The 22,571-nt window shown below is 44.9% G+C and overlaps 1 protein-coding gene across 1 annotated transcript in view; it reads right to left on the reverse strand.

Annotated features, from left to right (window-relative positions):
* The window catches only part of Ide (insulin degrading enzyme), a 97,552-nt gene extending 79,157 nt beyond the window's left edge, over positions 1-18,395 (reverse strand). The window contains exon 1 of the mRNA XM_038321881.1: positions 18,209-18,395. Within this exon, the coding sequence (XP_038177809.1) occupies positions 18,209-18,306 (98 nt within the window). The 5' untranslated portion in view covers positions 18,307-18,395. The remainder of the gene's footprint in view (positions 1-18,208) is intronic.
* Positions 18,396-22,571: the final 4,176 nt, after the last annotated feature.

The raw sequence follows: 22,571 nt of genomic DNA on the forward strand, positions 1-22,571 counted from the left end.
AAATGTAATAAAAAGTAAAAGCCAAACAACTATTACTATTATTATTATTATTTTATTATTATTATTATTTAATGACATGGTCTTTCACTGAGCCCAGTGATCATCACCAGGCTGGCACTTCACTGAGTGAGCCATCTCTCCAGCCTCCCAAATGATAAAATTTTGAATAAATTCCCTCCTCAAATTTTTCAACTTGTAGAGGCTAGAGAGACAGCTCAACAGTTAAGAGCACTTGCTATTCTTCCAGGGTATTGGGGTTCAGTTCCCAGAACCCACATGAAAGCTTACAACTGTCTGTAATTCCAGTTCCAATGAATCTGACACCCTCTCCAGACCTCTGATAGGCAGCAGGCATGCATGCAGTGCACATATATACACTCAAGCAAAATATGACACATAAAATAAAATAAACATTTTCCAACCTTTATATCAGACAATCAGGATTTGAATGATACAGATTCAGACAGGCAGTGGTGGCGCACACCTTTAATCCCAGCACTGGCAAAGGCAGGTAGATCTCTGAGTTCAAGGCCAGCCTGGTCTACAGAGCAAGTTCCAAAACAACTAGGTCTATACAGAGAAACCCTGTCTCAAGACAGGTTTTTCAAGACAGATTTTCTCTGTAGCTTTGGAACCTGTCCTGGAACTAGCTCTTGTGGACCAGGCTAGTCTCGGCCTCCTGAGTGCTGGGATTAAAGGGTGCGCTACCACCACCCGGGTCAGGTTCTTTATTTTTAAGAGAATATCATATAGAGTTAACGTGTATATCATATAACTTAACGTGTATGAATGGATTATGTTTCTCACAGATGCCCCATGAACCCAAAACAGCGAAGGCAGCTTAAAGACTGATGTCACAGGTACTAAAGATTAATCCAAATCAGTACTGGCCTGAAACTAGTTCTCTCAATACAGCCTCCGAGGAAAGCAAGTCACAACTACTCATATTCTGTACAGAGGCTATATCTCTTGAGGGCTCATTTGAACACCACACACACCCTGGTTGAGACACAAGACAATCTGCCCACCTCGGATAACGCTGGTTAAGAAAAATCTGCTGACATCTTAGCATGGTTCAAGAGCCATACTCCATCACTAACAAATGACCTCTTTGTTCCTCACCTGGGACACTACTAGGCTCTTGGAATTGGACTTAATCATCTCAAGAGTAAAATATAATGCTCACTTGGGTTATTAAATTGACAGGGACATGCTGCACCAGACGTGGGCAGACTTCACAGGTTTTCTCCAGTGAATACATTTAACTAAACTTCATTAGGGCACTGCCCGGCACATTCAAGGCATCAACAGATGGCGGCTTATTATCAGAACCATAGTTGTTATTGTGGCCCTATGAGGGTGAGATGCAAACAGACTGTCTCAGTAACCACTGTGTTATTACTGGCATTTTGACTACAGGCTCGTGCAAATTCCAACTGTATACTGTCATCTCCAGAGGTCAAAACATCATCGGGCAGACTATCAGGAAAGCAGGTAGCTAATAATTCCTGTGTAATTGCTATTAGGGAGGCAATATTTATAGCCCGCAGTTTTTAGAAGTTGACAATTTCACCCCCTCTCCCAGGGGACATCTGGCAGTGTTTGGAGACATTTTTAGCTGTAGTAAATGAGGAGTACTGAGGCCAGGGGTGCTGCTTAGCATCCTGCGGCACACAGGACAGCTCCAGAGTCAAGGATCAAAACATCAACAATGAAAAAAAAAAAAAAAAACATCAACAATGCTGAGGACGAGACTCCCCTTTCCAGGTCTGCTACTGCCCCCAAATAATGAATGAGAATCACTACAACCAATTCTATACACCTAGGATCAGGAGACAGCCTTATCAAAATGCACAAACTATCATAAACTCCAATCTACCTACCTATACATTTAAATCAGAAAAGGCTTAAAAGAAAAGGAAGAGAACAGACCATGAAGGAAAGAGAAAAAAGAAGGTCTGCAGGAACCTTGTCCTGGAAAGAGCAATCTAAGGCACACATACAAGGTGAACCGTAAAAGGGCAGGCTGACCCTAGAAGCCTGGACTGGGCTGGCCCTTCCCGACCCTGTTGAGTAGGGCTCTTGCACTGCACATGCTTTTTAAGGACATCCATTCCAGGAATGCATGGATCCTGGGAAGTGAGACCTCAGGGAAGTTACCTGGCTAAAGTCATAGGGGCTTTGGACAGGAGGACTGGGAATCAAATCCAAATCCTTAGATATCAAGCACCATGTCAAACCATGTCGCTAATATACAGTTCTAGAGGGAGGGGAAACCTATGGTAACAGCCCACCAGGTCATCTTTACGCAGCAGAATCTTTGAAGAGCCAAGCTTACTGGACTTGAAGGCACTTCTCTCTACTCAATGAATTGATATGCCCCAGACTGAACTTGTTTTTGCTAACTAGGGCTGTCCATGTCACAACAAGACCAATTAACAGAGAAAAAAAAAAAGCAAGATAATAATGTTTCAAGGATATCCACCCCCTTCTTCAGTTTGCACCCAAAATTACGAAGACAGCATGCAGAGTTAGGACTTGTCCTGAGCTCTCTCTATTTTCAACTGCTTTTTTTTTTTTTTTTTTTTTTTTAAAGAGACAGGGATTCTGTTTGTAGCCCTGGCTGTCCTGGAACTTGCTCTGTAGACCAGGCTGGCCTTGAACTCACAGAGATCTGCCTGCCTCTGACTCCTGAGTATGCCACCTCCACTTGGCAAGGGTATTTAGAAACAGGAACTCAAGCCTTATAATATCTGCATCCCCCAGGGTACAGGATGGCACCCCATCCTCCACAGCCCAACAGGGGAGACAAAGCTTGAGTCATGTGCAGAGGTGCATCCCAAGAGAGCCTGCAAGAACAACAGCCAATGCCTGCCAAAAGGTCAAAGGTCATCAATAAACAGGGCAGTCATTCACTGGTGGTGGGGAGTGACAAAAGCCAGAGGAGTAACTTCACAGGCAAGGGATGTGCCAGCAGCAATGAGACAGGCACTGGTCATACTGGGGCGGGACAGCAGGACACAGTAAATGAGGAATATATAGGACAGTGAGAACCAGGGACCTCACATCAGGGAAAAAAGTTACAAATATGTAAAGAATAAAAGCCAAAATTAGCCTTGTAATTCACTGGAGCTGTCTGTGTGATCCTGCAGCTTTCAGTATGCAAGCAGATACAGAAATACAAAGGTAAACATGTATATATATATATGTGTGTGTGTGTTTTTCTATTTACACACATGAATATATACATATGCATGTACATGAATAAATATATACAGATACATGTATTCATCCACAGATAAGATACCTATTTATCTGTATACATAAACCCAGGGCCCTGATTTTTCCTCCCTAAGTAGCAGTGCATACTATACCACAAACTTGCTTTCTAACTTTGACTTCTCCACTAAAAAACAGCCACAGCTCCTTGGAGAAATGGTTGATTCCATGACTAGAAACCTGAAACATCTTGCGGATCAAAAATAATAAAGTGCTAAAAAATTAATAATAATAATAATAAAGTGCTAACAGAATGATGGGATAGTCAATGGATAGATGCTATCATTCAGATTCCCAATGTCCACATTTAAAACATAAGTATTACATTACATAGTAACAGTAATGAATTAAAGCTAGCCAGGCATGGTGCCACATGCTATAATTATAGCACTCAGGAGGCAGAGACAAGAGGATCGGGAGCTCAAGGTCATCCTCTAATACAGAGAGTCTGGCACTAGCCAGGGCTACATAAGCCTGTTTCGGGGGGAAAAAGCGAGACAGAAACCTCTATGTAGATCTGGGTAGACGTCTCATTTGATAAAGTGCTTGCTATGCACGTATGAGGGGTTGAGTTCAGATCGCAAGCATCCACATGAGAAAACTGGGCATGGTGGCATGCACCTAGAGTCTTAGTAGTGGAGAGGCAGAGGAGGGTCCCTGGAGCCTGCTGCCCAGCCAGTCTTGGGAAGCGTGTGCTCCTCATTCAGGGAGACATCCCACCTCAGAAGGTAAGGTGAAGAGTGATGGAGGAAGGCATCTTATGCTGACCTCCAGCCTCCACACTATACAATCACATGTACGCACACACAAACATGTACACACATACACATCACAAATCTATTCTGAAAGATAAATAAAAGGAACAAAGCAGGGCATGGGTGGCACATTCCTATGATAGCAGCACTCCGGAGGCTGAGACAGGAGGAATATAAATCGGGACCCGGGGCTGAGGAGACCGTTTAGTGGGTAAAGTGCCCTGTAGAAACAAGGACTTGATTCCAAACAGAAACGCCAGGCACGGTGGCACTCATTTATAACTCTAGTGCTAGGGTAAGCAGCGAGGACAGGTGGATTCCCGAACTTGCTGGCCAGCCAGTCTAGCTGAATCAGTGAATTCCTGATTAAGTGAGAGACCCTGTCTCCAAAATAGAAATCAACCTTTGGCCTCCACACAGGGCGGACACACAACAAACACAGCTAGTCTGGACTACACGTTGAGACTATGTCTCAAGAACAATAGTCTCAAAAACAAACAAATAAATAAAATAGTTTCATTTAAAAATGTATTTAAATAGTTTTAAAGTACTTCCCCAAAAGATAACAAAGAGATAAAGTAACTTTTTGACAAAAGCTAGCTAGGATGAACAGTTAAATTGATAAAAGTAAGTCAGGTAGTGGTGACGCACACCTTTAATCCCAGCACTAGAAAGGCAGAGGCAGGGGGATCTCTGAGTTTGAGGACAGCCTAGTCTACAAAGCAAGTTCCAGGACAGCCAGGGCTACACAGAGAAACCCTGTCTCAAAAAAGCCACAAACAATAACTAATAAAAGTAAGTATCAGTAAAGAGAGCAATGAACTCCAGGTTTGCTAGCACACAATTACACTGCTAGCAGCCCTGTGGCAGCCTCTGGGGAGCTGGAAAACCTCCACTGAAGCTCAAACTGGGGGCACTCTACAACAAACTCCAGAGTCAAGGTCGGAAAAGGTAAGCAAAGACCATGCAACTATTCCCGTCAAAGGCTAAGAGGATCCACAACACAAGACAACACTAATTCTGAGCTGAATGTCATCTTTTAAGATCTTTTTAGTAAATGATGCAACCAGAGCAACCGATAAATCTGAGACCTGAGGTTTGAGTGGCAGTAGTGTACAATGTTAATTTTCTCCTTCCTTTTATAGGATAGGTACAATGTGGTATTTTCCTATATGTAGCCACTGTGGACTGATTAAATTAAATGAATTAATATATCTACTACCTCGTATTTATATATATATATATATTTTTTTTTTTTTTTTGGTTTTTCGAGACAGGGTTTCTCTGTAGCTTTGGAGCCTGTCCTGGAACTAGCTCTTGTAGACCAGGCTGGTCTCGAACTCACAGAGATCCGCCTGCCTCTGCCTCCCGAGTGCTGGGATTAAAGGCGTGCGCCACCACTGCCCGGCTTCGTATTTATATTTTTGAGAACTGGAAGACTTATCTCAGCTGGGGATGTAGCTGGGTGACGACACAGCACTCGACCCTGGGATCATTCTTTAGCACTGCCATGGTGACACCCCAGTCTTTCAAGACCCTGGCCTTTCTCACAGGCTACCTCTTATTTCTCCTGTTCCTACTTGACAACATGAATACAGGTCCAGCTTTCCCCAAAGCCTGTGTGCCCTGAAGCATCATATTCTAGGGACTGACTGTTACTGAGCCCGAATTTTACAGGCTGCACAAATCACACAGCCTTGTAAATGTCACCTGGAGCCTCTTCCTCCTTCCTCTATGGACTATGCTTATTCAGAATACACGGATTCTTCCCCGAGTCCCAAAGTAAAACTATCTGCCTCTGCACAGGAGCACTGTGAAGAACACAATGACCAGCTCAAGAGCCAAGAGCCCTCAGATCCAAACTGTATGGTCGGTGATGTCAGAGACATGGCATCCCACAGACGCAGGAACTTTCCAACAGGCCGAATCACCACACACAGGTCTGAGCCAGATAAAATCTAGAGGTAGTAGAAAAGCATCTGGCCCAATGAGAGACAACCGTGTGGCTGAGGAGCCAGCACCGAAAGGGTAACTGCATCTCAACTCTTCCTATGACCAAGAACCTGATGAACACGCCTAGAAATTTTCCAGTACATAATACATGTGGCTCATACTTATGTCCCAGTACTGGGAAGGCTGAGGCAGAAGACTTCAGGCTTGAAAGTCAGCCTGGGCCACATAGTAAGTACAAGGCTAGGTAACTACATAGGAAGACTCTGACTTAAGCCCTAACAGGCACCTTTATTCTCCTTGCTTTTGCTTAGGCCTGCTTTTTCCCAGATATTTGATTTCCTACACAATATCTCATTTTTTGTTTTTCAGAATAATTGTGTCGGACCCCACAAAACTTGGCTTCTATCCCTTACTGTTTGCCAATGGCCAATAAAATGGCCTTTTATCTTTTTTCAACATCCCATTTCTCCTCAGAACCTTTTTGACTGAGCACATCTAACCATTCAGCTTCTGACATCATCTTCTATTCTCCGAACTCCCACACTCTCCAGATTTGTTTCCCCTGTATCTCTAAATGCCAGCATTCCATGAGGTCATGTACCATCTACATCTCTACATAAATATTTTCCGTATAGCCATGCATGTCCATATGCTCAACTCTACATCCAATCTAAGAAATCAGCTTAGACATTCTAACCAAAGTCCAGACATAATTAAATGGCTCTAGCAAGCCTCCCCTGACTAGCAATTCCTTCAGACTCAGCACCACTTGGCATATCCTTTCTAAGCCCTACCTCCCTATCTGACTTTCCCATCTCCACTAGAGATGTCAAGCTGCCTTCAGGGAAGTGATGGGATAACAGCTAATCCCTAAGGTTCCTGAATGAGCCCAAGTGAATTCATGTCTGGCTGAGCCACTTATTGGGTATCATAGAACAGTTTAACCCCCTCTGAGTATCAAGCTGAGCAGTGGGGGTGCACACCTTTAATCCCAGCACTTGGGAGGCAGAGGCAGGTGGATCCCTGTGTTCGAGGCTAGTCTGGTTTACAGAGTGAGTACTGGGACAGCCAGGGCTACCTGGAAAACCCCTGTGGGTGTGGGAGAGAGGGTGGGCAACAAAAACAAAACCATTTCCAAGAACAGCAAGAGCCTCACAGCTGGATCTATTTCGCTTACATCTGAGGTCATCCATTTCTGATCCTTAAGCAGCAGAGGGAATTTAAGAAGCCTCAGCAGTAGCTCAGAACTCACCAACCTAACTTTGACCTTCTAACTGTACCCTTCCCCCACTACATCTGTATGAACTAGACCCTCGTTTTATTTCCCTTCCTATGTGATTAGGACTGCTCAGTCCGGTCCACTATCCTGAGAAGCCCCATGTCATCCAACTTCCTGAAGGCAAAGCCAGCTGTGAAGTGCCCACGAGCCTGTGCCACTGTGTCCCACTACAGTACCTGACCAGCCTGTTCTCTTGGCATGCCTTGGGGAAACCAACCACCTGCTAGACAGGACCAACATCCCACCTGGATGGCCTTCTTCCCATAGTCTGCAGCTCAACCTCTCGTGTCTTCTCCACTCTGACTGTCCCTCCTAGTCTAGGCTCACACAGCTCTCACCTTAAAGTCATTCATTCTAAGACCCTGGGCTCCACCCCTACACGCCCAATCAGTTATTACAGGCTGCTGGATCCTTCACGCGTGATCTAATGAGTCCCCTTATCCCGTCATTTACACTTCCGAGTATGTGTGTGTATGGGTATCAAGTATCTACTTAGCCACACCAGCCTAGAATCCTGGACTCAAGTTGTCCTCATACGTCATCCATCAAAGTAGCTGGGACTATAGGTCTGTGCCACTGCACCTAACCCATCACACTCATCCACCCCTGACCCCATCCTACCCAATGCCAGGAATCAAACCCACGGCCTCTCATATGACAGGCAAGCCCTCCACCAACTAGGGCACATCCCTGCCTCTATTTGCACTACTTTGACGGCTCCTTAAATTTCTACTTGAATTTCAAATTGTGTTTCTAAAAACCAAAGAAATGAATCACCTAAAAACATAGCTTCCATGCCATGTCATCACTGAAAGAGATACATTGTAACTTCTTATGGGATAAAAATCTCATCTCTCAATGGTGAGTTTTTCTACTTCTTTTAGCCTTTGCTAATCCCGTGTCTTGTGTATAAGTTTACCAACTATACCCCATTCGTCCAAATCTTATACCTGTTAAATCCTATGTTCTCAGTGGAGCCCTTCCTGAGCACTTTCAGAAGAGGTAAGCAGTGCAAGTGAGTTAGGCAAAAGTTAACCAAGGACGTGACTACAAAGGAAAGAGAGATTATTCTGAAAAAGATCAGAGAGGTGGGGACAGGCCAGATTCCATAGGCTCTTCTTGTACATTGTAGAGACGATAAAAGATGTCTTTAAATCTCAGTAAATGGCAGATTAACTGAAAGATTCTTGTAACAAATAAATAAAATGACTCAGCTTTCAAGAGACGACGCGACGCTATAGCAGATGGCAAGGTTATGCACAGAGGACCAAGTTCAGACAAATGGAACTGGCGAAGGGGCCCTTCTGTTCATCTGAGTGACACAGAATACCATAGATGAGGACAGCAGAGGGAAGTGACCAGAAGTGGGACGCATATAACAGTTGGATAAAGGATTAAAGAAAGAAGTTGGGGGGGGAGGTGGGAGAGATGGCTCAGAAGTTGAAGAGCACTGGCTACTACTCTTTCAGAGGTTCTGAATTCAATTCCCAGCAACCACATGGTGGTTCGCAACCATCTATAATGAGATCTGGTGCCCTCTTTTGGTGAGTAGGCATACATGCAGTCAGACTACTCTACATATGATAAATTAGTTAATTAAAAAAAGAAAAATCAAAGATGGCTAAGTTATTAGCTTAAACAAGTTGAAGAAGGCAAGGATGCAATCAGTGATAGAGTACACACCTACCATGTCAGGGTCCTAGATCTAATTTCCAGTAGTGCAAGAAAATAAATAAACAACAACAAAAAAAAAAACTTACTTTTTAAATAAAATACAAAAACAGGGCTGGGGCAATAGCTCAGTGGGTAAAATGCTTACGGTGCAAACATGAGGACTTGAGTTCAAATCCTGAGCGATGGAGGACAGAGTCAGGGGAATCCCAGGAAGTTCATGAGCATGAGCTAGTCTGGAATACACAATGGCAAATGGAAAAGGCCCTGTCTCTAACAAGGCAAAGACGGGCACATATCCACATATTCACTATGGCAAATGTGCACGTTAAAGGACTAAAAGAACAGACCTTGTGGGGAGGAGATCAGGGCTGGGGCTGCAGGAGAGCAGAAAGAGACGGGGGAGGGGGTGTTAGGAGAAAGGGCTGGTGGTAGAGGGCAGTCCCGGCGCTTGTCTAGCACACACGAGGCCCTGGGTTCGACACTGGAGAAAGTTATCTAGATAGCGTTTGGACATGTTAAGTTTAAAATACATATTGAGAGGCTGCAGAGATGGCTCAGCAGTTAAGAGGACTGGCTGCTCTTTCAGAGGACCTGAGTTCAATTTCCTCTTCCCACATGGCAGCATATAACTGTTCGTAGCTCCAGTCTCAGGGGATCTGACACCCTTTTCTGGACGTGTGGACACCAGGCATGCTCACATGCACATGGTGTGCAGACACACATGCAAGTGAAACACCCCTACATAAAAATAAAATCACGCATACATACACACATATTGAACATATAAAGAATGTGCTGAGTATGAAGTTTATTACCTAAGTCTGAGCACAGGTCTGAGTAGCAAAGGCATAGCTCTTAGAATGTCTGTAATGACGGACAGGTTTGCATTAGCAATGTCCCATTCAGAATCCATGCACTCAAATGTACCTTGATATGCTCCCGGGGTGACTGGGGAATTTAAATAGACACATGTGGCTACACAGTGTCCTCTGACCGCCAAGTAAGCACATTCACACTTGTGCTCCCCTCCCATACACAACATACAATAAATGGTTTTTACAAGGCAGGATTGAGTCCCAAAAAGGAAACAGGAAAGGGTATTCCAGAACTGGAAATGAATAAGTTATATATAATAAACAACCAACTGGTTAAGTATAACTAAAGAATAGAGATGTAGCTCTATTGGTAATATGCTTGTCTATCACGTATGAAGTCCTAGGTTCAATCCCATGTAGCCGAGTATATGTGGGTTCAATCAAACATAAACCGAGCGTGGTGGCTCATGCATGTCTGTAAATCTGTAAATGTGTAATCTTGGGAGATGGAAGATCAGAAGTTCAAAATCATCCTCAACTACATAAAGAGTTTGAGGATAGCTTGGGATACATGAGACCCTGTCTCAAACAAACAAGCAACGAAAAGCCCACAACAATGTGTGAGCTGCACTGGACATGGTGATTCACATCTGCAGTCCTGGGAACTAGGAAGGACAACTGCCAGTGTGTAGTCAGCCTGTGCTACGTGGCAAGACACTCACTCAAGGAGAAAAAAAGGAAGAAAAAGTAGTTTGCCCATGATACATGCCCACTCTGGAGGCTGAGGCAGGAGGATATCCAGTTCGATGCCAGCCCTTGAGCCACTGAGCACAAGTGAATTAGTTCAGAATCACTGGTTGGATCTAAACAACACAATGGCACAGGGACAGTGGCACAGTAACAGGATTAATCCGACAATGCCAGGAGTTACTGAGATCTGAGTTACACATCTGAAAAACGCATCTGCTCTGGGGACAGCACAGACTGATTTATCAGAAAGAGTGGTTATGAAGACAGGAAGCAGAAACTCCCTGGGCCTGCAGTCCTCTTACCAGCTGTCCATCACTACCTGTGAGTCTGACTTAATGCCTTCTGACCATCAGGTAACCCTTGCTAGCCACTGGCTTCCACCAACCCGAAAGCTATATGGTAAGATAGTGCCAGAAGCCTACAGAAAGATTTCTCAATTTGTTGTGGCCAGTCTGCCTGATACCTCAATACCTCAATGCACTGGCGAATTGCACAGATCTGTGCCTTTCTTCTGCTCTGTGATTATAAAATTTCATGTAAGCCAGGAGTGGTGGCTTAGACCTATAATCTGTCTAGCATGGGAGGCTGAGAAGGAGGCCCACTATGAATCTGAGACCAGACTAAGCTACATAGTGAATTCTAGGCCCCACTGAAGTATACAACTAGACAATGTCTCAAAAAAGTAATCCATTTTTTGTGTTAACAAAAAATTTTTAATGCAGACAGACTTTTAATGGACAAAAAATATGGTTAAGGCAGCTTTTTACAAATTTATCAAATTTTAGCTTTTGAGTGTGTGCAATTTATGGTATATCAATTGAAGCTCAATAAAATCTTTTTTTTTCCTGACAGGGTTTCTCTGTAGCTTTGAAGCCTGTTCTGGAACTAGCTCTTGTAGGGTTGGCCTCAAACTCACAGATATAGGCCTGCCTCTGCCTCCCGAGTGTTGGGATTAAAGGCGTGTGCCACCACCGCCTGCCTAATAAAATCTTTTTTAAAAAGACAAAAAAAATAGACAAAGACGAGAAGCAGATCCTTGGAGAAGAGTGAAGTTTTTTAATTTAATTAACTGATTTATTTAAAGACAGGGTATCACTTATATCTCAGGCTACCCTCAAATTCCCCCATTCTCTTACCTGTCTCTCAGGCACCGAGATTACAGATATGCCACCACAACACAGTGGCTCACAACCACCTGTGTTTCCAACTCCAAGGGGATCCAACATCCTTTTCTGGCCCCCAAAAGCACTGTACTCACATGCACATACACACATATATACAAATAATTAAAAATAAAAACACCAGGTATGGTGGCAGCACTTGGGAGCCAGGGGCAGGAGGATCTCTGTAAATTCAAGGCCAGCCTGGTCAACAGAGTGGTTGTTCCAGGACAGTCAGAGCTACACAGTGAGATCCTGGAGACACACACACACACACAAACAGAGAGAGAGGAGGGGGGAGGGAGGTAGGGAGGGAAGGAGGGAGGGAGGGAGGGAGGGAGGGAGGGAGGGAGGGAGGGAGGGGAAAAGAGAGAGACAATAATTTTTAAAAAATGAATTTTATGGGGTTAGCTAGATAGCTCAGAGCCTAAGGCCATGAGTTCTGTTTCTGGAATCCCTACAGAAGTGGAAGGAAAGATCAACTCCACATATCTGTCCTCTGACTTCCACACATACATACAACCACATATATATAAAAATGTAAAAAGAATTTTGTGAGTTCTACTTTGAAAGGAAGGAAAAAGATGTGATCTTTTAAAAATGATGTATTTATTTTTATTTTATGTGCATCGGTGTTTGCCATGCAGGTGTGCCTGTGAGGGTGTCAGATCCCCTGGAACTGGAGTCACAGACAGTTGCAAGCTGCCATGTGGGTGTTGGGAACTGAAACCGTGTTCTCTGAAAGAGCAGTCAGTGCTCTTAACCACTGAGCCATCTCTCTAACCCCCAGAGTTGTGATTTTAAGAAAAAAAATTAAATACTTTTTAAAATAAACTGGAAGAATCAACAAAGAATAAAAGTGGAGATGTTTAATAAAATAACAGAAGCAAGGGAATATGATTATCCATTATTTATGACCAAAAGCTCCTTGGGGACAGGATTTATGACCAATTATCTCTGCAACCCTCACAATGCTGAGCATAGTGGGCAATCAAAGTAATATTGATACTCAATTAATGAGCACAAATAATGGGATGTCCTTCTGTAGATGTGTTGCTTTTATTGGTTGATGAATAAAGCTGTTTTGGCCAATGGCTTAGCAGAGTAGAGTCAGGCAGGAAATCCAAACAGGGATAGACAGAGTGAGTAGGCAGAGTCAAGCAGACACCAGTTAGCCACTGAGGAAGCGAGACAAGTAGAAAATGAGGTAACACCACAGCCGCGTGGGTTAATTTAAGATTTAAGAGCTAGCTAGGAATACGTCTGAGCCATTGACCAAACAGTGATGTATTTAATATAGTTTCTTTATGATTATTTGGGTCTGGGTAGCTAGAAACAGAAGCACAGTCTCCATCTACAGTGGAGATGTTTAATAAAATAACAGAAGCAAGGGAATACAATTATCCATTATTTATGACTGAAAGCTCCTTGGGGACAGGATTTATGACAATGCTGAGCATAGTGGACAATCAAAATAATATAGATACTTAATTAATGGGCACAAATAATGGACAAACCAGCAGAAAACAGTAAGGGCAGACTGAAAGCAACCCACTGACATTCCTACTCAAGGTTCAGAGCCCAACATACCTAACGCTATGGAAAGAAAGTGTCCTAGCCTTGGCTGTCTGGCTGAAAGATAGGCCAATTCTCTGGGCGGGTGTCTAGCAGTAAAATAGAAAGGGAAGCAATTTTTATGAAACTCATACAAAGACTCCCCACTGATGGAGGAGAGTTACACCCCACTCCTACCCCACACCCTGGTGAGACTGCTATGTACCCTAACTTTAAGGGAGATGGACAGAATATAGCTTTTTATTTTGAAGGCTGATGCAGAAGATACTCAAGGATACCCTGCCTTTTTAAACTATAAAAAGGCATTTGCTTGTCTAAAAGTGGTTTAAAAGCCTGAATTGTTTCCCAAGGCTTTGTGTGCTACAGGCAAAGACTTTACCACTGACTGAGCTATACCCCACCCGCAAGCCCTAAGAGGTCTGAACAGCTTAAATCACTAAACAGAGGTACCCTACTGTTTCCTAAGCATGTGGAATAGAGAAACACAGAGCACAGTCAACAGGAAGGCTGACTGTAGTCCTGCCCCAAGTGGTTGCCAAGGATGGAGTAGTCTAGGTCCCCAACAGTTAAGATAATTCCACAGCCCCAATATTTACTACAGTTGTTCGAAGAACTGCTTTTTATTTACTCGTTTTTATTTGTTTAAAATTTGTAAGAAGTTTACATGGTTTAATTTTGTGTGCGTGTGCGGGTGTATGTGTGTGTGTGAGATCATGCACTTGTGTGGAGGTCAGAGGGCAACTCACAGGACTTAGTTCTCTCCTACCACATGGGTTCCGGAGACCAAACTCATGTCAGGCTTGGCAATGAGCACCTTACCCACTAAGCCATCTCACTGGACTTGTTTCACATTTCTTTGTTGAGAGGTTAGACCAGGAAACAAATGCTCAAACACTGGCAAAGGCATTACAACCAGACAGGCTGTTAACAGGCTCTCACCTGTTCTTCCAGGTGATGAACTCTGTTCGGCGTTTTTCTGGCTATGTACAGTAAACCATATCCTGGAGATCTGAATGTGGAGCCACAATGCTGGCTCAGCGGCTGCTCCTCCGGAGGACCCGGTCCCAGCACCCACATGGTAGCTCAAAATCACCTGCAATGCCAGTTCCAGGGGATCTGACGCCCTCTTCTGACCCCAGTACCAGACACACATTATACACATACACACATATCGGCAAAATACTCATATGCTATAGCAACATTTTAAAATAAAGATTGGCATATAGTAGCTTCCTAAAACTATGCTGATCCCTTTGATTAGATCTGACTTTTCCAAAGCTTTAGTCACTCCTTTTCATGTATAGATTTTCTTAATAGTTGACTTGATTCAGTACGTAGTTTTGAATTTCCTTCTCTGACATCCATGAAGCTCTGATTCATCAATGCCCTGGACTTCATCAATGAAAGACAGCAGCAGGAAAAGAAAGTCTAACTACAAGTAAAATACACAAAGGCTGGGCACAGTGGTGGATGCCTATCTTTAATTAACCACTTTGGAGGGAGAGGCAAGAAAAAATAGCCTGGGCTACAAGAGGCCTTGTCTCAAAAAATAAATCGAGGGTTGGCAAGATGGCTCATTAGTTAAGAGTACTTGCTACTCTTCTAAAGGACCAGAGTTCAGTGTCTGGCAGCTCACAAACTACCCGCTTATAACTCAAGCTTTAAAGGATCTGACCCCTCCTTTGGCTTCCACAAACGCAGACATTCACTTACATTTACACACACACACACACACACACACACACACACACACAGAGAGAGAGAGAGAGAGAGAGAGAGAGAGAGAGAGAGAGAGAGAGAGAGGAAAGATGGCTCTGTAGTTAAGAGTACTTGCTGCTCTTGCAGAGAGCCTGAGTGTTTCCCAGCACCACATGGCAACTTACAACCATGCATAATTCCAGTTCCGTGGGATCTGTTGCCCTCTTCTGGCCTCTGTGGGCATAATACACAGTGCACTTGACATACAGGCAAAACACTCATACACATAAAATACAAATAAAATGTTTAAAACTAATTAGGACTGGCATAATGGTGCACACTATATTTAATCTTCAGTTGATTTATTCACTTTATTGTGTGTGTGTTTTGCCTGCATGTATGTGTGCCATCTGGGTGCTTGATGTTCTTAGAGGTCCAAAGAGAGCATCAGATCCCCTGGAAAAGGAGTTATGGATGGTTGTGAACCATCATATGGTAGTTTGAATGTCCCCACAAGCTCATAGGAGTGGCACTATTAGGTGTGGCTTTGTTGGAGTAGGTATGGCCTTGTTGGAGAAAGTGTCACGGTGGGGGTGTGCTTTGAGCCAAGCAATGCCCAGTACCTCAGTCTACTTCCTGTCTTCCGATCAAGACGTAGCCAGCACCATGTTTGCCTGCATACTGCCATGCTCCCTGCTATAATAATGAACCAAACCTCTGAACTGTTAGTTGCCACCTCAATTAAACGTTTTTCTTAATAAGAGTTGCTGTGAGCTGGGCAGTGGTGGCACATGCCTTTAATCCCAGCACTTGGGAGGCAGAGGCAGGTGGATCTCCAAGTTTGAGGCCAGCTTGGTTCCAGGACAGTTCCAGGGCTACACAGAGAAACCTGTCTTGAAAAACCATGAAAATAAATAAATCTTAAAGTAGATGTTCCCTTTAAAACTACAAATTTTAGCTCAGCATGGGTGAGCATGAGTATAGCCCCAGAAGTGCAAAGATCTCAAATCTGAGGCAAGCCAGTTTATGTAAAAGTTCCAAGTCCCATACCAGTCAGGGCTATGTAGTCAGACCTTGTCTCACTAGCACAAATAAGGCTGGGAAGGAACTCATTTGGAGAACCCAACCATCCCTAGTTCCTTCATTCCGTACCACTGCATAAACCAGGTACAGTGGTACACTCAGGTGTACACCCAGGTGTTGGAAGGAGGAGGATCCGGATCTGTTATCCTTGGCTAGGCAGGAAGTTCAAGGCTACCTTGGACTATGTGAGGTCCCGTCTTTATTAAAAAAAAAAATAATCTGAAAGTTGTCTATAATCCCAGCACTCAAGAGGTTCAGACAAGATTGTTTTAAAAAAAAAAAAAAGTCTGAACTATATAACAATTTGTCTTTTAAACATTTTTTTTTTAATTCTAGAAGCCATGTATAGCAGTACGTGCCCCTAATTTTGGAACTTGGGAAGCTACAGAGGTACGAAGCCTATTCTTATGGCACCCGCTTCTCTCTCCCAGAGATTGTTTTTCCACACTGTAAAGGATTTTATAGTGTAGTGGGAAATGGAGGGAGGGAAAACAAGTTCCATAAATTCCTCATCGCCACCAGTCCCGCCTAATAACACAGTTGCCTTCACAGTTGGGGCCGGAAAGACTAGGCCCGGCAGGCATCGTTCTCTGCCTCCGGCCGCACGCCCTTTCATCACACACACACAGATCTTTGCATCAAATCTCCTAAACTCCCAGTTCCATCAGATCACACCCCCACCTCGTCAAGTTTTTGGGGGGAGAGGAGTACTGGGGATTGAACCCAGGCGCCCCCCCACCCCCCATCCCCCCATCCAGTAAGACAAGCAAGAACCCATTGGGCTATATCCCCAGCCCTGTTTTTTGTTTTTGTTTTTAAAAAAAAAAAAAAGCATCTCCCTAGGTTGCCGAGGCTGACCTAGAACTCCCTCTGCAGGTCCAGAATTGCAATCGTTTTGCGTCAACCTCCCAAGTAACAGGGATTACTTGCCGTGTAATTCGAAACTCTTAATGAAACCCTAATATTCACTATTATTTAAAGATTCCGGGGATGGGAGAGGGGTTTCAAGACCCAGGGTAGCATTATACAGCATTTGTGCCTTAATTCCCCCAGGGAAATTCCCCAAAGCTTCAACTAATCTATTAATTAATCCTCCAAACTACCTGCACACTTGGCCTGGATTACGTCCACACATGCCCAGATTCCATGACTTTTGCCATTGCTTCAAAGATCAGTCCAGACCCCCCTAACCCACCTTCTGCCACTCACTCTGCTCCTGACTGTCCATTGCCAAGCTCATCGCTTGTCAAATGGTTTCAGCCAAAATCAAAGTTGCTTGGAAGGCAGATCACATATGAACACAAAGACCCACCACAGTGCGCTGCATTCGGCAGGTCAAATATTAGTAAAAATTGGGAGGGCTTCAAATAGTGATCTTAGTAGAACTCACTATCTCTCTTGATTCACAGAAAAAGAAAAAAAAAAGACAAAGAGAAAAAATACCTTACGCCTTTATTACAAGACTGAAAATTTGTAGTATACATAGGGGTAAAGTGGAGGGAGTACGCCACTAATTGGGAAAACAAAACAAAACAAAGCGAAAAATAACGTGCATCCTAAACCTGGTTTGGCCCTAATCTCTGCAATCGTAAGAGAAATCACTGAACTCTCTCTGAACCTGTCTTGTTTTAGGTGTAAAACAAGGCAGATGCTGTGCGGGATTCCCAAGGTATCGTTCGTCTTCCCAAACCCCGTCTGCTCACGCTCACTCCCGACCAGGCAGGCAAACTTTTACAGCACCCAACGCTCATTGCCCTAGTCCAGGAAACTCGGTCCCTGCGGGGACCGCGCTGCAGGGTGAGAAGCGGTCTCCCACGACTCCCCGGATCCCCCCACCTCATGGAACATGGCCCGCCTCAGGTGGCCGGCCGCTCCCGGAGGACAGCGGGAGTGCGCGGCTCCCAGAGCAGCCGCGCTGCCTCGGACGGCCCCTAGCCCCCCTACACTTGTGGCGTCCGCCCAGCGATCCCAGGGCACCGTCCCCGTCTGCCCTCCCCGCCAGGCCCGACCCTTCCCGGTCCCCGGAGGCGGCCTCAGCGCGGACGTCCACGCACCCGGCGGGCCGGACCGGCGGCGTGAGGGGCGGCGGCGGCGGCGCTAAGTGCTGAATCACCACTTTGCAGCAGCACACAGCACAACCACGGTGACCCGCGGGCCGCGTGGGGCCCGGGCGCTCGGGGCGCTTACCCACACTGTCGCTTCGCGGGCGGCGGGCGGGCGCCGAGGATGGAGCGCAAGGTGCTGGGCAGCGCGGGGTGCAGCAGCCACGCGAGCCCGTTCCGCATACCCCGGCGCAGCCGCTGCGATCTCCGCGAACGCTTCCTTTTGGCGCTGGGAGCCGGCCCTGCGCATTGCGCATGCCCAGTCCGCCGCGCCGCGCCGCCTCTAGGGAGCCGGGAACCGGCCTCCGCACCGGGTTTTACGCGGAGCCGGGCGGGAGGGGACGGCCGCAGCCTGGGCCCCGGCTGGCTGGCAGGTGGGTGGCGGTTCTGGCCCCGGAGCGTCGGAGGCCTCGCGGCTAGCCCTTTGTAGGCCAGCCGGGCTCCACCCTGCGCGCCGCTGAGGCCGCGGGTTGCCTGGCTGTGGCGTGGGGAGGGCGCCCACGGCGGGATGTCCCCAGGCAGGATCACGGCCCAGCAGGTGTTGGAACGAAGTCCTCCCCAGGCGGCTGCCCCTCCGAAACGTATCCGCTGCGGAAGCGGGGCCCGCGGGCTCCCTCTAGAGCGCGGAAGGAACGTGGACTGCGGAAACACGCGTGGGACCTGTCGGGCTAGGGAGTAAGGACAATTCAGATCTCGGGGGATCCCTGAGCCAGGGCAGGCCTCAGCAAAACAAGGCGTTTGTAGACTTTCAGACCCAGAAGAAGAAACTTGTCTTTGAGACGGAGTCTCACGTCGCTAGGCGGGCCTCTCTCCAGTTTACTGTGTGAATGAGGATGACCTTGAGAGACCGTCCTCCCAAAAGCTGGGAATACCGGTGCACCACGCACCAACCCAGAGCGGGAAACCACTGCTACAGACTACTACTGCTTATGCCCGTGGATTTAGGTTATTACTTTCTTTTCTCCTGAAACCGACTCTCACTATGCAGTCCTAACTGGTCTGGAACTCGCTATGTAAAGCAGTCTGACCTCAAAAGGTTATTACTTTTTAAAGACATGACTTTTCTCCCTGGTGACTTTGGTGCTTTGCGTCCACAGATAGCCTAATAGTGCTTATGAATAGGAATTTCCATTACATTTAACACATATCGAGATGGGTGGGTATCTCCCCAGCTTGACTACTTTCAAGTGTCTGATGTAGCAGATCAAACACTAGCCAAACCCAGGGTTCTGACTCCTATTACTGCTACAAATGAAAACAGTAGAAGCAGGTGCTCTCTGAGATAGCCTGTGCCATGAAAAACCGTGTGTGGAGGACTGTACATATAGATGGACAAAAAGGTTTTGCCAAGAACAGAGTGAGCAACCAGAACGTTTATTTAAATACATTGCAGAGGCTAGGGATATAGCTTAGTCAGTATAGTACTTCACTAGCATGCACAAAGCTCTAGGTTGGATCCCTAACACTGCAATAAAACCTTGTGTGGTGGTGCGTGCCTGTAGTCCAAACCCTCAGGAGGCAGAGACCGGAGGAACAGAAGTTCAAGAAAATCCTTTGGCAATTTACTGAGTTTGAGCCCAGTATACATGAGAATCTGTCACCAAAAATAAAAGGAGAGGAGACATGCTGCAAGGGCTAGCAATATGACTCTGTGGGTAAAGGTGCTTGCTGTGCCAGCCCGCTGACTCTAGTTCAATCCCTGGGACCCATGTAAAGGTGAAAGGGACAACGGGTTCCACAAAGTTGTCCTCTGAGCTCCATACACATTGTGTGGCACAATAGACACACATGTGCACACAGTATTTTTTTAAAGGAATGAAAATACACTGGAAAGACCCAGAGCTCCCAGAGACATAGATCTCTAAGTAGTCAGCCTCCTGATGTCTGAGCATGCTCCTTAACAGGTAGAATGTGATTCAGTAGTGTCAAGACATCCTAAGACAAAAGTATCTAGGTCTTATGATTAACTCTTCGTGAGGTAGCAGCCCTGCTGTGAAGCCAGTAGCCTAGCTCTGAACCCATTCTATCCTGAGGCAGGAAGAACCTTTTTCTGAAATAAGAGTAACTCTGGGCAGCCATCTGTCCCAAAATTGTGTTCACATCCCTCTCTCCCACATCTCCAAAGTTAAATATGATCACAGACAAGGCATGATGAAGATTTGACATCTGAAGTTTCTTTATGACTGAATAGGGGCACTACAGACCCTGCTTGGCATTGCTCTTTGTGAGAGGTTCACAAGAGTGCTGAGTATCTCAAGAACCATTTAGAGAAGGGAGGAAGTAGCTATCTAAGAAACTGAAGGTTGTACGATGACATCAGATCAAAAGATCCTTAGCGGTGGCAGACAGGCCCTTGGTAACAGTTGATGTCACTGAGCAAGCACCATCAGGAACAGATAGGCCAATAATTAGGACAATACAATACTACCAAAAGGTTTGTAAGCAGGGACCAAAGGCACAAAGCAAACTTTAAACAAGAAAGGCCTGGGGTTGGCTTAATTGGTGTGTATAAGGCCCTGGGTTTGAGTATTAGCACTACAGAAAACTGGGTGTGGTAGCAATTGCAGGTAATTCTACAACTCAGAAGGTAGGGGCAGGAGGATCAAATGTTCAAGGTCACTCTTGACTACTACACACCAGTCTGAGGTCAGCCTGGGATACCAGAGATGCTGTCTCAAAAATTGAGAGAATGAATGGATAGATGGATGGATGGATGGAAGGACGGTGGTGGAAGGAAGGAAGGAAAGAAATAAAGAGGCTGTGATTGCTAAGAAAGTCCAGCCCATCTGGAGAAGCTACCTAAGAGTCTAGACCCCCAATCTGGGGGAGTCTAGAGTATATTTTTTTAAAGATTTTATTTTTATGTTTCATTGTGTATATGGAGGAGAGGGTGTTTGTAATGAATGCAGTGCATTTGGAGGTCAGAGATGTCAGAGTTATAGATAGCTGGAAGCCATCCCATGTGAATACTGGGAGCCAAACTCAGGTCCTCTGCAAGAGCAGTGTATACTCTCAACCACTGAGTCGTCTCTCCAGCTCTCAAGTCTTGAATAGTGAGATTTAGTGTTTGGCTGGTGTAGCGGCGGTCCGGTCGGAGGAGTTTGGAAATAACCAAAAATAGTCCTTTTAGAATGAATCAGTTTTAATAAAAGGAGAATAAGGGAACTTACAGAGCCAAGGGTCCAGCGAAGTAGATGGTAACGCGGGGGAATAAAAACAGGGCCGTCCCTCCGGACCCGGTCCTTTTTAGAGGTACCTTTCTCCCCTGGGGCAGCCACGCCCCTGAACGCAGGGATTGGGCCAGCTGCCCCAACATCTCCCCCTTTTGTCTAAATAAGGCAGATTCAGAAACCAAATACAACTATATACAATGGGAATAGATCATATAAAATTACAAGAAGTAAACAATATTAGGCGAGGAACATATAACAAAAATTTTATTAATCATTCTACTTTGGGAAGTCTAAATAATGTAGAAGGTAGCTACAATTATCTAATCTTTAACCCCATCAAAGATCTGAGAAGGGAAGTAATATTACTAAAGCAACCAGGAAGCACAAACGAGAAACTTCCAAAATGTGCAACAGAAGACAGAGACAATTGACTACCTGGGCAACCACACGAAATCTTGATAGCAATGTTGAGGCAACCAACTTTAGCTGAGGCCTGATATAACCTGACATACCATTATACAAAGGCAAGGAACCTTTAGTAGAACTATCCTTATCCTGTCTTGGCAAGATAAGACAATTTTGTTTTATCCACTTATGGATATTTTGTAGCTTAGTCAGTAATGGAGGTATGGGCTTTTCTTTGCCCAAAGGCCAGTTCTGCCAAGAAGAAGACAAACTCCCAGTGGAGTGTCTTTGGTGCTCAACGTTCTCTCGGGAGTAGAGCATTGTTGCCAGGAGTGATTGTGTCTCATAATTACAAAACTCTAGGTTAGATTAAAGGCTATGTTCTACAGCTCTTCAAAGAGGTCGAAGATTATGCGATCTATACTAAATACAACCTCTATGTGTCTAAAAAACCTGATTATCCTAAATATAAATATGACAAACATATAATTCTCAACACTTATCTAACTATATGACTAATAGAATAGACAACTGTGCAATAAATGAAGACAATGATTTCCAAATGTAAACAGGGTCATTACATAAATAATATCTGAGGTAGATATGTACATTGCAATATAGTAAACAATGTCAATATAACAATTGTTTCAAACAGAGGTAGTATCATACTCTCATACAATGTTTAATATATCAATATACAAGAATCAACACTCATATAGTTTTCAAAAAACGATAACTCACAAAAATCAATTATTCCTTCAGATCACCAGTTAATCCCTCCCCCCTTTTTTTTGAGATAAATATATATATATATATATATATATATATATATATATATAGTTTATACCTCTGAGTCCATATAAAGCCTTC

Source organism: Arvicola amphibius, chromosome 1 (assembly GCF_903992535.2).
Source record: "Arvicola amphibius chromosome 1, mArvAmp1.2, whole genome shotgun sequence".
NCBI classification, from domain to species: domain Eukaryota; kingdom Metazoa; phylum Chordata; class Mammalia; order Rodentia; family Cricetidae; genus Arvicola; species Arvicola amphibius.